The sequence below is a fragment of the Ranitomeya imitator genome, chromosome 2, assembly GCF_032444005.1.
Source record: "Ranitomeya imitator isolate aRanImi1 chromosome 2, aRanImi1.pri, whole genome shotgun sequence".
Classification (NCBI taxonomy): domain Eukaryota; kingdom Metazoa; phylum Chordata; class Amphibia; order Anura; family Dendrobatidae; genus Ranitomeya; species Ranitomeya imitator.
The window spans coordinates 45,203,566-45,218,713 of NC_091283.1; the positions used below are offsets into that span (position 1 = coordinate 45,203,566).

General features: G+C 43.4%; 1 protein-coding gene across 2 annotated transcripts in view; it reads left to right on the plus strand.

Moving 5' to 3' along the window:
* BICRA (BRD4 interacting chromatin remodeling complex associated protein) overlaps positions 1–15,148 on the plus strand; it is a 65,538-nt gene that overhangs the window by 25,908 nt on the left and 24,482 nt on the right. For both annotated transcript variants that reach the window (XM_069746606.1, XM_069746607.1), the window contains exons 2-4: positions 13,874–13,919; positions 14,474–14,516; positions 14,904–14,969. In XM_069746606.1, coding sequence (XP_069602707.1) covers positions 13,879–13,919; positions 14,474–14,516; positions 14,904–14,969 — 150 coding nt within the window. In that variant the 5' untranslated portion in view covers positions 13,874–13,878. The remainder of the gene's footprint in view (positions 1–13,873; positions 13,920–14,473; positions 14,517–14,903; positions 14,970–15,148) is intronic.

The following is a 15,148-nucleotide window of genomic DNA, read 5'->3' on the forward strand; positions in this document are numbered from 1 at the left end:
TTTAGGGGATTTGAATCTGTAAGAGACCACTTGTCTCTCCCCGATTATGCCAATGGGGTTGGCATGACAGACTTGACCCGAAAGTTTTGTAATACTTGTATATTTCACTGCATATCAATCCACTGTCTCTCATCATAACCGCAGTCGATTTTGACTTCCCCAAAAAGTGGTGATTAATTACATGAAAACTAGAAACTCTACACTTTTTTTCTCTTGTTTCACTACTGAGAAAGCCTAAACCGACATAGATGAGCTGGGACAGATCACTAGTATCTCCACGTGTTATCTGTCCTCTTAGATGGGACTAAAGGTAAATCTACTGAATTGCCTTGAAGGGGTTTTATGTAAAAGTTTAATCACATAATGAAACACTTGTGGTAAACTTCTTCACTATTTGCAAACACCTAATACTTCTCACAGCTGAGAGTATGGTTCTGTTGTATTCTGTTTTACAATGATTTATAAGTTTGAAAACCCCTTTAATGAGGACCTGACACTAGGGGAAAAAAGCAGCCATTTTCCTCTTATTTTATTCCTTCCGCTTCCCTGAGTATTATGGGTTGTTTTTTTTTTTTGTTTTTTTTTTTTTTTAAATCCGCCATACGGTTCCAGAGATATGAGCCTTTTTGTTTAGAGTCAATTTTTAATGTTGTTTGCCGAGGGGGAGTGTCTTTAGGCTTATTTGCATAATTACATTGTTAGCAACACCCTCTTGGAAAAATACCATAAAAATTGGCACTAAATAAAAAGACTGATATCTCCGGAACCGTATGTTGGATTTTAAAAAAACTAAAACCAGAATACTCAGGGGAGCAATGGGAATAAAATAAGAGCAGAAACCGATCACTTTTAATCTGGTGACATGTCGTCTTTAAAATGAGATGTATAGTGGTATGGCCCCTGTGTAGTGAGGCAACGGCCTGCAGGGTGTACGAGGTGTTGAAGATAGGAAGTAGGCCGCTGTTTGGGGTTTATGGTGTTGTAATCCTAGTCTCTCTCATCCCTAGGAAGCAGAGAACAAATTATGTCACAGGTCAAAGGGCAGCAGAAGTAGGTCCCGGAAACCCTCCCTAATAGATAAAGGGCAGCCTGCGCCTACAGTTCCCACAGTGATCTGTTTTTCTTATGGTGGGGGATGTTTTCCTCACACCTCTCACTTCTTCTGTCTAGACCCTAACTGAGACTGTGAAGACAGAATATCCTTTTCCTCTAGGAATTATAGGCAGACAATATTCAGACCCTTCCCCATTTGTTGCTTAAAGGGATTTTTCATGAATTTTTAGAATGGTAAAAAAAAATAATTACAGACATATTTAACTTTTTTTAATCAGTTTCACCACATTTAACCACACGTGACCCATAGTGACAGCATCAAGATTGGATATAGGCACATTTCGTTAGGTAGTTGTAATGGCTGCCATATTGGATTTCTTTCTGGTTTTCACAAAATAAAGAAAAATATAGTATTTCATTTTTTTTATTTTTTTTTTAATATATTTTTATCTTTGATTTCCATTTTCAGTTCAATACTCTGACTTGTCTTTTTCACAAATGTGTGCTCAAAAATTGGCCCGTTCTTGATCCGATTAATGGTCCAGATTTAATTGCATTTATTCCGTGTGTTCATTGTTAAATCTGCGTGCTGTCTTTTTTCTTTTTTCTTTTTTTTTACGTGAATGCGCTGTAAATTCGACATGAGTAATGCTGGGTTCACTCGTGCCGACCACTGCGATTAAATTGATCGACCATCAGCTAAATGCAACCAAATTGTTTACTGTCCTGTTTTAAATAGGTCGACCACAATTCTGTGCGCAAAGAGCTATTGTTAATTTGCTCTTTCTGTTCCCATAGAACATCTTGTTATCGGCACCATGTTTCCTGTTGTGTTGCCGAGAACGATTATTATTATTTTAATATTAAAAATCATCACACCCAACAAACGAGCATTTTTCTAGTGGATTTTTCCCGGGCTGTGGAGTCGGTAACCCAAACCCCTGACTCCAACTCCTCAATTTCCATGACTCCGACTCCACCAAAATGGGCTCCGACTCCACAGCCCTGCATTTTTCCTGTCTAGATAGACTGATGGGAATAAGTGTTGACCATCCGCACATGGGATAAATTTGGAATTTATTTATTTGGGGGGGGGGGGGGAGTGGGGGGCTTTAAATCGCCAAACATGAGGACTAAAATGACAGTGTGATCCTGCATGCTGATGATAAACAATCAATTATCATTTTTTTTATTTAATGTACGAGATAAGTCAGTGACTGAATGGGGCCTGCGCTCTTCATCACATTAGCGCAGTATCCTTACTCCTCATACTGAAGCTCTGGCCTGATTTTATGGGATTTTTACCAATATTTTACCCATTTTTGCTTTAATGGGGTCATGTAGTGACGTCAGTGAAAACGGTGAAAAAAAAAAAAATTCAGATTTTTGCATTTTTCCCAGTTAGGACATTGGAGTCTAAAGATGGTTTCTAGTATTTGCCTATGAAAATTTAAATGTATCCCCTTGAGATCCTATTCATATGTATCGCAATTTTGGGGGGTCAAAATGTAAGAATTTGTGGTTTAACAGTGATTTTTTTTTTTCTGGAAAGTTGTATTGGGGAAAGAAACTCATTTGACAAGATGTGAATATTTCACAATAGGAAATGGTGGAATTTTTGGGTAACCCCCTAGTTATTGGATAGGTGAGGATCGTTGTCCATGAGGGGGGGGGGGGGGGGGTGATTTTATAACCAGCGTTAGGGAAAAGTGAAAAATGCAACCAATCATATTGCTGCTTTCATTTTCTGAGAAGGCCTCTGCAGTTTGGTTGCCATGGGCAACACCTACTTTTTAGGGCCCTAGGTTTTAGTATGATTTTTTTTGCTAGATAATTATTTATTTTCTGGGCTCTCTTAGGAGGCCTTCACCTGCGCCTTCAACCAGGTTACAAATAATGGACAGATCAGTAAAAATGGCTTCTGGTGGTCGGAAAACAGCTCCCAGGGCTCGCGCTGTATGCGAGTGTTAGCAAGGCCTCACAAACTATGTACCGGGCCAGACAGCATTCCTGTCCTGAACCTCACACCCCCTCCCTGCCGTTAACTATTGCAGGGCAGCCTCCAGCATTTTGTAGGCTCCCACGTTAACCCCATTTGCGCCATATCATAAGATGGATCCGCATGAGTCATCCCGTAACCAGTCAGCATGCTGTGAAACTACAACTCCCAGCATGCCTTGACATCCCGCAGCCTCATCTGGCGGTGTTTTGCTCGTCACCTACACATGAGGCAGTCACAGTCTTTGTCCACGAGGACTATGACGATGTGCAATGAACACAAACAAGCACGAGAGATAATAAAAGGGCACGCGGTCCACTTATATATCATAAACAAATATTCCGTAAACTTCCGGGTGTTGTAGTATGAAATGGTTCTTGCCCATGTAGAGGGAAAACCTAAAAGGTGAGAAATACTCAAAACAGGGGCACTGATACGTAGGGGCCGCGTGAAATCATGTAGATTTTGATAGCTGTGGGGGGGAAAAAAAAATGGCTTTCAGGCCTACTATTTGCTTGTGCCTCAGCGAAGACGAGGAGCTGTGTGGTGATTTCCTGTCATTCTGCACAGTTGGCTCACTGATACACTTGATTGACTGCAGCCGCATCTCCCTCCTCCCTCTCATCATCCCGGTCTACTATTTTCTGACTTATTTTTTTGGTGCCTAAAAGGGTTGCTGATCGTTTAGGGTTTCCTCGTTACGAGTTGGAGAAGTATCGTCGTGAATAGGGTTGAGCGACCTTGACTTTTTTAGGGTCGAGCCGGGTTTCGCGAAACCCGACCATCTCAAAAGTCGAGTCGAGTGAAATCGGCCGATTATGGCGAAAAGTCGCGGATCGACCGAAACACGAAACCCAATGTCTGTGTCTCTCTCTCTCTCTCTCTCTCTCTCTCTCAGTGCAGTGCAGTGCAAATCGCTACAGCGCACAAGCGACAACATGGCGATAGGCGTCCACGCCCCTAAGACCTATGTCATCACTCTGCCCACGCCCCTTCATTGGCTGAAAAAAATGGCGCCAAGCGCGTCATACGAAACGCTACTTTGGCGCGAAAGTCGCGTACCGCATGGCCGACCCCACACAGGGATCGGGTCGGGTTTCATGAAACCCGACTTTGCCAAAAGTCGGCGACTTTTGAAAATGAACGATCCGTTTCGCTCAACCCTAGTCGTGAATAAGACTTTGTGAAATCGCAGTGGACAAATTCTACAGTGTAAATTGACTGGCGCTGTGGTTCAGCAGAATTTCGATTTATACTGCGGATATCGCTACAGATCCCCACATATTCCTAAATCACGGCATTTTTCCACTGAGAATATGTCATGTGGGAACGCACCTTTTGTGTGCAAAATGCTGCTTTTTTATTGCACCAAAATATGCATTGTTTTTTCGCAGTTTTTTTTTTTTTTATCTAAATTTTCCTGCCTTTTTTTAATGCATTTTTGTTCAAGATTTGACTCCTTTTTTATTTATTTTCGCAAAGGCCTTGTTCTCACCTGCATTTTTTTCTTCACTTTTCTTGGTGCAGAAAATTTGCTGTTCTTAACAGTTCAATCAAAGTGGATGTGATTTCTTGAAAACCCCATACCCACTGTGCATTGAAAGTTGTGCAGGACTGTTTTTTGTTTTGTTTTGTGCCTTTTTTTTCTATCTACATAGGCTTCTATTGAGAGCCTGAAAAAATGCACATAAAAAAACTGGAAATTTTTAACTGCAGAATCAAAGCTTTTCTGTACTGTAGAAAAAAATCACTGCTTCAAATCTGCACCAAATCACATCAAATACAGGGGAAAACGGAGCAAAAATGCAATATACCGTATATTCTGGTGAGGACTCCTGCAGAAACATGCGGATAAGAAACAGTACATAAACGCACCATTTATGATACATGTGGGGGGAAAAATGTACTTCAAAAAAGGTTTTTTTTTTGTATTTAAAAAAAAAAAAAAAACCTGCTTCAAAACTGAAGTATAAAAACTCCAACAAACGGAAAAATAATGAGATCAAATTACTAATGCGTATTTTGATACTGAGAACAGCGGGGGAAAAAGCAGCATATGGAGAATATGGCCTAATTCTTTCTTCAAGTGCAGAATGCTGGGATTCGTGTAAATGCGGCATTTGTTCTATGTGTGAACATGGCTTTGGGGGGTTTTCACACATTGCAAACGTGGCGCAGTTTTGGAAAAGTATGGCAAAAAAATGTGAATAAAGCCTCACTTTCTTTAATAGCTGCGTAATGTATAATAATAATAATTTCTGCAAAATTAATTCTGGCCTCCATTTTTTTATTTTCTTTATTTTTTTTTAATTTTAAACCATAATATTTGCCTGCATATTTTGGCAGCCGGTGTATGGTGTACACCTAGAAGACCCGCCGTCCTGGAACCGCTCCCTGGCAGCTGTTTGTCAGTCTGGTTTTACTATGTCAGGTTGTGATAGACGCTGCGGGGATTGCTTTTAGAAAACGGTATATACAGTATATATTAGATGGTGACCCGATTCTAGAATATGTATAGTAGTATATAACACAGCCCACGTAGTATATAGCAATGTGGGCACCATATCCCTTTAAAAAAAAAAAAAAAAAGAACAAATAAAAAAATAGTTATATACTCAACCTTCCGGCGGCTCCCGGATCCACCCAGGTGTTTAGCGATGCTCCTCGCGACGTTCCGGTCCCAAGAGTGCATTGCGGCAATATCACGTGATGATGTAGCGGTCTCACGAGACCGCTACGTCATCATCTCGTGAGACCGCGGGTCATTGCCGCAATGCATTCTTGGGACCGCAGCGTCACGAGGAGCGGGAAAGGCGCCGGAAGGTGAGAATATAATGATGATTTTTTTTTATTATTATTTTTAACCTTATATCTTTTTACTATTGATGCTGCATAGGCAGCATCAATAGTAAAAAGTTGATCACACAGGGTTAATAGCAGCGTTAACGGACTGCTAAAACGCTATGGGGGCACTGACTGGAGGGGAGTAGGGAGGGGGCACTGACTGGAGGGGAGTAGAGAAGGGCGAATTCACAGCCGGACTGTACCCGTCGCTGATTGGTCGCGTCCAGCCATGACCAATCAGCGGCGCGGTGTTACGCAGCTGATAGTCCTACTGAATAGACTGTTAAAATTTGTAGTATGGCAAGAAAAAAGCAGCTAAGTAAAGAAAAACGAGTGGCCATCATTACTTTAAGAAATGAAGGTCAGTCAGTCTGAAAAAATTGGGGCAACTTTGAAAGTGTCCCCAAGTGCAGTTGAAAAAACCATCAAGCGCTGCAAAGAAACTGGCTCACATGAGGACCGCCCCAGGAAAGGAAGACCAAGAGTCACCTCTGCTTCTGAGGATAGGTTTATCCCAGTCACCAGCCTCAGAAATCGCAGGTAAACAGCAGCTCAGATTAGAGACCAGGTCAATGCCACACAGAGTTCTAGCAGCAGACACATCTCTACAACAACTGTTAAGAGGAGACTTTGTGCAGCAGGCCTTCATGGGAAAATAGCTGCTAGGAAACCACTGCTAAGGACAGGCAACAAGCAGAAGAGACTTGTTTGGGCTAAAGAACACAAGGAATGGACATTAGACCAGTGGAAATCTGGTCTGACAAGTTCAAATTTGAGATCTTTGGTTCCAACCACCGTGTCTTTGTGCGACGCAGAAAAGGTGAACGGATGGACTCTACATGCCTGGTTCCCCCCATGAAGCATGGAGGAGGTGGTGTGATGTGTGGAGGTGCTTTGCTGGTGACACTGTTGGGAATTTATTCAAAATTGAAGGCATACTGAACCAGCATGGCTACCACAGCATCTTGCAGCGGCATGCTATTCCATCCGGTTTGCGTTTAGTTGGACCATCATTTATTTTTCAACAGGACAATGACCCCAAACACCTCCAGGCTGTGTAAGGGCTATTTGACCAAGAAAGAGAGTGATGGGGTGCTACGCCAGATGACCTGGCCTCCACAGTCACCAGACCTGAACCCAATCGAGATGGTTTGGGGTGAGCTGGACCGCAGAGTGAAGGCAAAAGGGCCAACAAGTGCTAAGCATCTCTGGGAACTCCTTCAAGATTGTTGGAAGACCATTCCCGGTGACTACCTCTTGAAGCTCATCAAGAGAATGCCAAGAGTGTGCAAAGTAGTCATCAAAGCAAAAGGTGGCTACTTTGAAGAACCTAGAATATAAGACATATTTTCAGTTGTTTCACACTTTTTTGTTAAGTATATAATTCCATGTGTTAATTCATAGTTTTGATGCCTTCAGTGTGAATGTACAATTTTCATAGTCATGAAAATACTGAAGAATCTTTAAATGAGAAGGTGTGTCCAAACAAAGCGTGTGTTGCTTATGTAATGCCTGTTTTTATTTTGCCGGTTCTGAAATTTGCAAATGTGGCAGTCTGCAATTTAGGGTTAGTACACATGGGATGGAATTACTGCCAATTGTACCTGTATGTTTGGGCAGGAAAAGGTAAAATCCTTTGCGGAATACGATAGGAGGCAATGTAATCTGATCCTACAGTTTAATTCCGCGCGTGTCTGATTCCACATCTGTTCTGAGAAAATGGAGTCATAACGGCAGGATCTGACTACACACTGAGTTTATTTGTAGTCTGTGACCATGGAGACACCCTGGCCTGTGTTGGTGCTGTATACACAAAGCTCTCTCTTTTATCTATATCCATCTATATATAAATAATAAAACTAAATTACTTTATATGCACTATTAGGCTATGTTCACATATGGTGTATTTTCAGTGCTATTTTTTTAAGCTGTGTTTTACAGTACCAGCGGAGTCTGAGATTTTAGAAATCTCATGCACACACATTGTTTTTTCATCATCAGTATTTTGTGCTTTGCATGGTTTTCGCACAATAAAGCACGTTACGTCTTTCAGCGTTTTTCACCCATTGAAAGTAATAGGTGGTAAAAAAAAAAAAAAACGCTGAAAATCCACACCCAAAAACGCAGGTATCAGGTTTTTTTTTCCAGCATTTTTTGTGCCCAAACCTAATTAAATAGAATGAGATTTTTTTAGTTTTTTTTTTATTGAACTAAACTTTATCAGCATGCACAAGAATTGTAGCGGGAAAAAAATAAACTCAGGAAAAAACAAGCAGAACATGCTTTTTTTTTCTACAGCTTCTTTCCTGCCAAGAGTGTAGGTTTTACTGTAGAAAAAAAAAGCTGAAAAAAATCCAAGTGTGAACATAGCCTAATAGTGAAAAACTTGCTTGCAAAGTTGCATTTCTGGCTAGTGTCAGGCGAAGATGTTAATGAGGTTCATGTGAAAATTTTGTAGCAGCCATTCACGATAAGGACAAATTGTGTAGTAAAAAAAAAACAATCAGAAATCGTATGTATGGCAAAACGCAGTGTGCAGACACATGATGGCAGTACGGAGGCCAAAAGGCCTCACATGATGGCAGTACGGAGGCCAAAAGGCCTCACTTGATGGCAGTACCGAGGCCAAAAGGCCTCACATGATGGCAGTACGGAGGCCAAAAGGCCTCACATGATGGCAGTACGGAGGCCAAAAGGCCTCACATGATGGCAGTACGGAGGCCAAAAGGCCTCACATGATGGCAGTACGGAGGCCAAAAGGCCTCACATGATGGCAGTACGGAGGCCAAAAGGCCTCACATGATGGCAGTACGGAGGCCAAAAGGCCTCACATGATGGCAGTACGGAGGCCAAAAGGCCTCACATGATGGCAGTACGGAGGCCAAAAGGCCTCACATGATGGCAGTACGGAGGCCAAAAGGCCTCACATGATGGCAGTACGGAGGCCAAAAAGGCCACACTCTGGTGATTATTGGTAAAGCTGGCGGACTGCTTACTCAGGGACTTGGCAGTGGTTCCCCTACGTGACGTCTCTGCCAGGAATGAATATTCTAGGTTTCGGTCTGTAGTGCGTGGGTGCAAGTTCTGGCTGGGCTGGAAATAGATAAGCGCCCCATTCATTCCTTTTAGCTGTTAATTAGCACCCAGACCCCTTCTTCCCAGGCCAGTGCCACCTCCCCACAAGTTCAATAATCTGGTCCCAGTGGTAGAGACTGGGCATCCTCTGCTGGTCTTTGACTTTGTGTTAGGCCGGTGATGGCCCTGTGGTTCCTCCTTTCCCAAAAGCTCTGGGATTTACCTCCCCTCCCCACACCCTTTCCTTGATAGTTTGCAGCTTGCATGGCCGCTGCCGTGTGAGGGGAAGGAATCTGTGTCTGGGTTCTTCAAAGAGGAGGAGGGGGTGGGTTGTGTTTTGTGTTTGTTTCCGAGAGTTGGCTCTGACTGTGTAACTATCTGCGTGCCATGGGCCTCTATGGTGGTGGTGGTGGTGGTGCTGCCGCTGCGGTATACAGGCCGCCTCTGTCCGCTGCTGGGCGTCCTGTATTGTGCAATACACAGGGATTGCGTAATCGAGGTAGTACGAGGTCTCCGCTGTACAGTACATAGGTGTCTGCCTCGACATGGGTGACGTCCTGTATTTTTTCTATACACAGTCGTCTCCCCCGGTATAAGGTATTCTTATGTTACAGTTTAATTGAAACCTTAATGGGGACTGTAGTTGATCATATCGTAATGGCCGATTTAGGTTAAGTGACCTTTTTAAGCTTGCTTTAAAAAAAAAAAAAAAAAAAAAGTTCTCGGCAGCAACAATTATGGTCTAAACACACAAAAGGATCTATTACTGATCTATCTGTGGTACAGGAAAGATATATATCTTGGTACCGTGTTAGCCAGTAGATAGAAAAATATTTAGAATTGAGAGTCCTCAGTGGTTGATACCTTTTAATGGCTAACTGAAAAGATGGTAACAAATTGCAAGCTTTCGAGACTACACAGGTCTCTTCATCAGGCAAAGACTAATACAAAATCTGAAGAATCACATATTTATGCACAGCACTGCAAAGAAGTAATGTCATAGATAAGATAGGTGACATGAAACAGAACTACTATTTTGGGAGAGTGATAAACAGTTGTGTCCATAAATATTGGAACAGTTCATAGATAAGGAGTGTCGCAATCAGAAAAAATGTAAAACCTGTCCATTTATAATGACCACGGACAAGATAAAGATCCCCAATTCACATCAGGACTACAAGATCCCAGATACTTTCAGCTGCATCACATCGAATGTGGTGTACCTAAATATTTGTACTAAATGTCCAACTGGAGGTCTGTATGTGGGGGAGACAGGGCAGAAACTGAGGACAAGGATGAATTCTCATCGCCGCACAATAAGAGAAAAAAAAAAAGAATGGATCTACCTGTGGCAAAACATTTTTGCATCCCAGATCCCAGCACCATGGACATGAGATTACTGATATTAAAGGGTAATTTCAAATCTCAGACAGAAGAGTCTGGGAGTATAAACTCCTGACAACCTTTGACACACTCAGTGCAGGAGTGAATGTGTCGCATGGATTTATGTCTTTTTACATCAATTAAGGAATTTGCTCCTCAGACCTTGTGGGGGCATCATGACACAGAACCAGACCCCAATCAGAGGACAATAAAACATTCACACGCCTTATCTATGAACTGTTCCAATATTTACGGACACAACTGTTTGTCCCCCTCTCCTATAATGGTAGTTCTGCTTCACTTCACCTGTCTTATCTATGACTTTTTTTTCTGTGCTGTGTTGTGCATAAATATGTGATTCTTCAGCATTTCTTTTCGTCTGTGCCTGATGAAGAGACGTATGTAGTCTCGAAAGCTGCAATTTGTTACCATCTTTTCAGTTAGTCATTAAAAGGTATCAACCACTGAGGACTCTCAGTTCTGATCTGTGTGCATGGGACGTGCGGTCTACCTGACTAATTGGGTTTTATGTAGACGATCGGTGGGCATTTAATGGCCACCACTGGGCAGTGTGAGCCCACCCTTACGCCCGCCGGGGTGCACTGCATATGACCTTTTTGTTTTGCACCTACATATTTTTCATCCATTGCATATTATAAAAGGTAGATTGCGCTGTCTTATTGCTAGATTGATCGACGCAAATATTCGACTATAAGGCCGCTGAGGACGGACGCGGGGTATTCAGAGCTGTGCTATGCAGCATATGATGCTCCGCTCTGCCCCACGTCCTCCACAGACCCCCAGAGCCGGGATCGCGCTGACTGCCCCCCAGTGTGCAGCGCTCTGCATGCACGGTGTATAATGCAGAGCATTGTCCCGGCCGCCTCCTGCGGGTCTCTCCTTTGTTCGCCATGCTGGAGTACAGCTGTAGTGCACATTGCACAGCATAAAACGCTCTCTTCCGGGCTTGTAATTGAAACCTCTTTGGCTACTGTCCAGCCGTGCCTACCAGCCAAATCTCTCATCTCCCTGTACAAAGTCACCCCTCACCTTGCGGCTCCCGGCCATTAATTGGCCTGTGTCTGCTGATGTCACTGCCGGCATGTTTTGGCCAGGAGTGAATATCAATCTGTAATAACATGGGCCTTATGTGATGTGTGAGGACAGCTGGCATTTCACCAGAGTCGTCTTATCCGCGGGATGACGTCCACTTAGCAGTTTGTATCTTCTGTGTGAATGGTGATGTTTGCCCCTAGGTGCCCGTTATTCATAACAATGATGATTGTAATGTGTCCCTAGTTGTTGTGCCCACCATTCACAGACACAGTGATTGTGTGATGTGCCCCTAGCTGTGCCCACCATTCACAGAGACAGGGATTGTGAGGTGTCCCTAGTTGTTGTGCCCACCATTCACAGACACAGTGATTGTGTGATGTGTCCCTAGCTGTGCCCACCATTCACAGAGACAGGGATTGTGATGTGTCCCTAGCTGTGCCCACCATTCACAGACACAGTGATTGTGTGATGTGCCCCTAGCTGTGCCCACCATTCACAGACACAGTGATTGTGTGATGTGTCCCTAGCTGTGCCCACCATTCACAGAGACAGGGATTGTGAGGTGTCCCTAGCTGTGCCCACCATTCACAGAGACAGGGATTGTGAGGTGTCCCTAGCTGTGCCCACCATTCACAGAGACAGGGATTGTGAGGTGTCCCTAGCTGTGCCCACCATTCACAGAGCAGAGACTGATTGTGACGTGCCCCTAGCTGTGCCCACCATTCACAGACACAGTGATTGTGTGATGTGTCCCTAGCTGTGCCCACCATTCACAGAGACAGTGATTGTGAGGTGTCCCTAGCTGTGCCCACCATTCACAGAGACAGTGATTGTGAGGTGTCCCTAGCTGTGCCCACCATTCACAGAGACAGTGATTGTGAGGTGTCCCTAGCTGTGCCCCCCATTCACACAGACAGTGATTGTGTGATGTGTCCCTAGCTGTGCCCACCATTCACAGAGCAGAGACTGATTGTGACGTGCCCCTAGCTGTGCCCACCATTCACAGAGACAGTGATTGTGATGTGCCCCTAGCTGTGCCCCCCATTCACACAGACAGTGATTGTGTGATGTGTACCTAGCTGTGCCCACCATTCACAGAGACAGGGATTGTGAGGTGTCCCTAGCTGTGCCCCCCATTCACACAGACAGGGATTGTGAGGTGTCCCTAGCTGTGCCCACCATTCACAGAGACAGGGATTGTGAGGTGTCCCTAGCTGTGACCACCATTCACAGAGACAGGAATTGTGATGTGTCCCTAGCTGTGCCCACCATTCACAGAGACAGGGATTGTGAGGTGTCCCTAGCTGTGCCCCCCATTCACACAGACAGGGATTGTGAGGTGTCCCTAGCTGTGCCCACCATTCACAGAGACAGGGATTGTGAGGTGTCCCTAGCTGTGACCACCATTCACAGAGACAGGGATTGTGAGGTGTCCCTAGCTGTGCCCACCATTCACAGAGACAGGAATTGTGATGTGTCCCTAGCTGTGCCCACCATTCACAGAGACAGTGTTGTACATTTATTACCTATTCTGTTGATAGGTGATGCATATTTTTTTTTTCTTTTGGGGGGGGGGGGGGGGGGACACAACATTTTCAAAGGGATCCCACTTCATCACCTATTTCACGTTCACGGGAGTTCCTGAAAGTAGCTGATCTATTGAGTTTTTAGAGAAATGGGTTTTCACAGGGCATGGTGATGAGAGACTGGACCCTGTCTTCAAGATGGAGGTGAAGGTCTCCGAGATGGCACTTGGAGATCTTAGACGTTTATGGCCTATCTTTTTTTTTTTTTTTTTTAATTTGTTTATTAATTGCAGAATAAATCATACAATACACACATTTGCATTTGTTTCTATCATTATCCATTATGACATACAGTGTGAATCGTTACAATGCATAGTATTACAAGAGTAATAAACGGTGCATGTCAATCACAAGTATCCTATTATATAACCTTAACTACATCAACTACTAAAAGAACGCCGCCAAAAGAAAGTTCCGTATAAATTTCACCCTGTAAGCAATGTCCCCAAAACCACAGACCTCACTTCCTACGTATCTATTAAAGTATTATAGAGCATGATAAGTGGAGTCCCATTTACCCCATATTTTCTCAAATTTATCTGGACATCCTCTATTCTGATATAATGTCCGTTCATTTATGGCCTATCTTGAATGTACCTTAAATGTCCAAAATCAGAATACCCTTTTTGGGATCTTGATAAATGAAAATTTTGTTGCATTAAACCCAAAAAAGTAGCAATGAGAGAACATAGAAATCCCCTATGGGGTCCTTGAATCAGTAGGATAAGTTGTAGGTTTGGGGTTTTTTTCAGCAATTTTCCTGTCCTGTAATAAAACCTATGGGAAAACGTCAATTAAATCCTCTACGTGATATATCTCTTTACGGCAAAATCTGTTGTTTGTTCTTATGTGGTTTTCTTATTTTTATTTTTTGCAGTTGACATGGACGATGAAGATGGCCGATGTTTGCTAGATGTAATTTGGTGAGTAGTTATTGATGGACCACCGGTTGGAGAAGACCTCGGTGATAATTTCTATAAATGTGACTTGTGTTTTGGGAGGTTTTCAGTTAAATTTCGGTGGATCGTGTAGAAATTTAGCTTTCTTGATTTCTAGAGTTGTCTCTATAAGTGCGCTTAGTCCCTCCGACAGTCTATGGAGATCATGGTGGTCTCGATCAAAGCTCGGCATCCTAGCCAATTGTGGGGTGTACGATCATGAAAATGCCCCATTCCATTGAACAGGGCAATTCGGAGCCCCGTCCTGGGGATAAGTCACCGTGGATAGGTTATAACTTTCTGAGATAAGATGACTCTTATTAAAAAGCAGTTTTTAATAGCTCACTATATGCACAAAAAGGAGACGGGTGACTCTTCCCGGGAACTTTTGTGACCATAGATGTGAACGTGGTCATGCTGAGGGCATATTTCAGCCATTGATTGGGAAACTGACTTCTTTCTGGAAACCTGCACTGAGATCGAGTCTGGTCGTGTCTCGGCACCTACTGATATTAATCTGTGGTTTTTACTCTTCACAGTGACCCCCAAGCTCTGAATGACTTTCTACATGGATCAGATAAGGTGAGTGCGCACACGGGAGTAGATTGCGATTGTAACGCAAGTAAATTTACTTCTGTACAACAGACGGAGAAGGAGAAAACCTCTCACATTGATATTTTCAGTTGTGTAATACTTCATTTTCCCTGCGGGAGCAGTGTTGGGAAACTGAACGCTTGCGGTTAGGTTTCACCCAATCGATCTGAAGTCCAAGCAGCTGGCCTCTGTGTGCTCGGCCAATCGTGGGAGCCCTCTCGCAAAAATGATTGGCCCGAAGCTGATCACCCAGAAGGCAAAACTTATATATAGATGTATTCTGGGATTTGTACTGCCACAGCTGAGTTTCTTACAGAAGTGCTTATGACCGGCCTGTATTTTATAATTATTTTTTCCTCCTTTTAATTCCAATAGATTGATGGAGACGATCTGCTGGATAACACGGGAGATGCAGCAAGTGCCTTCTTCGTGGGCACTGGGGTAAGGGGTTTCACTTTTTTTTTTCTTTTCTCGTCTTGTCACTGGTTTGGACCATCTGTCCAGGAGTAGAAGATCTGATGTTGGGTTTTATTTTTCTCCCCCCTAAATAGCGCCACTCTTGTTCATGGTCTTTATTAAATACAGTATTGCACTGTTTCTGGAGAAACAGGAGACCCTTT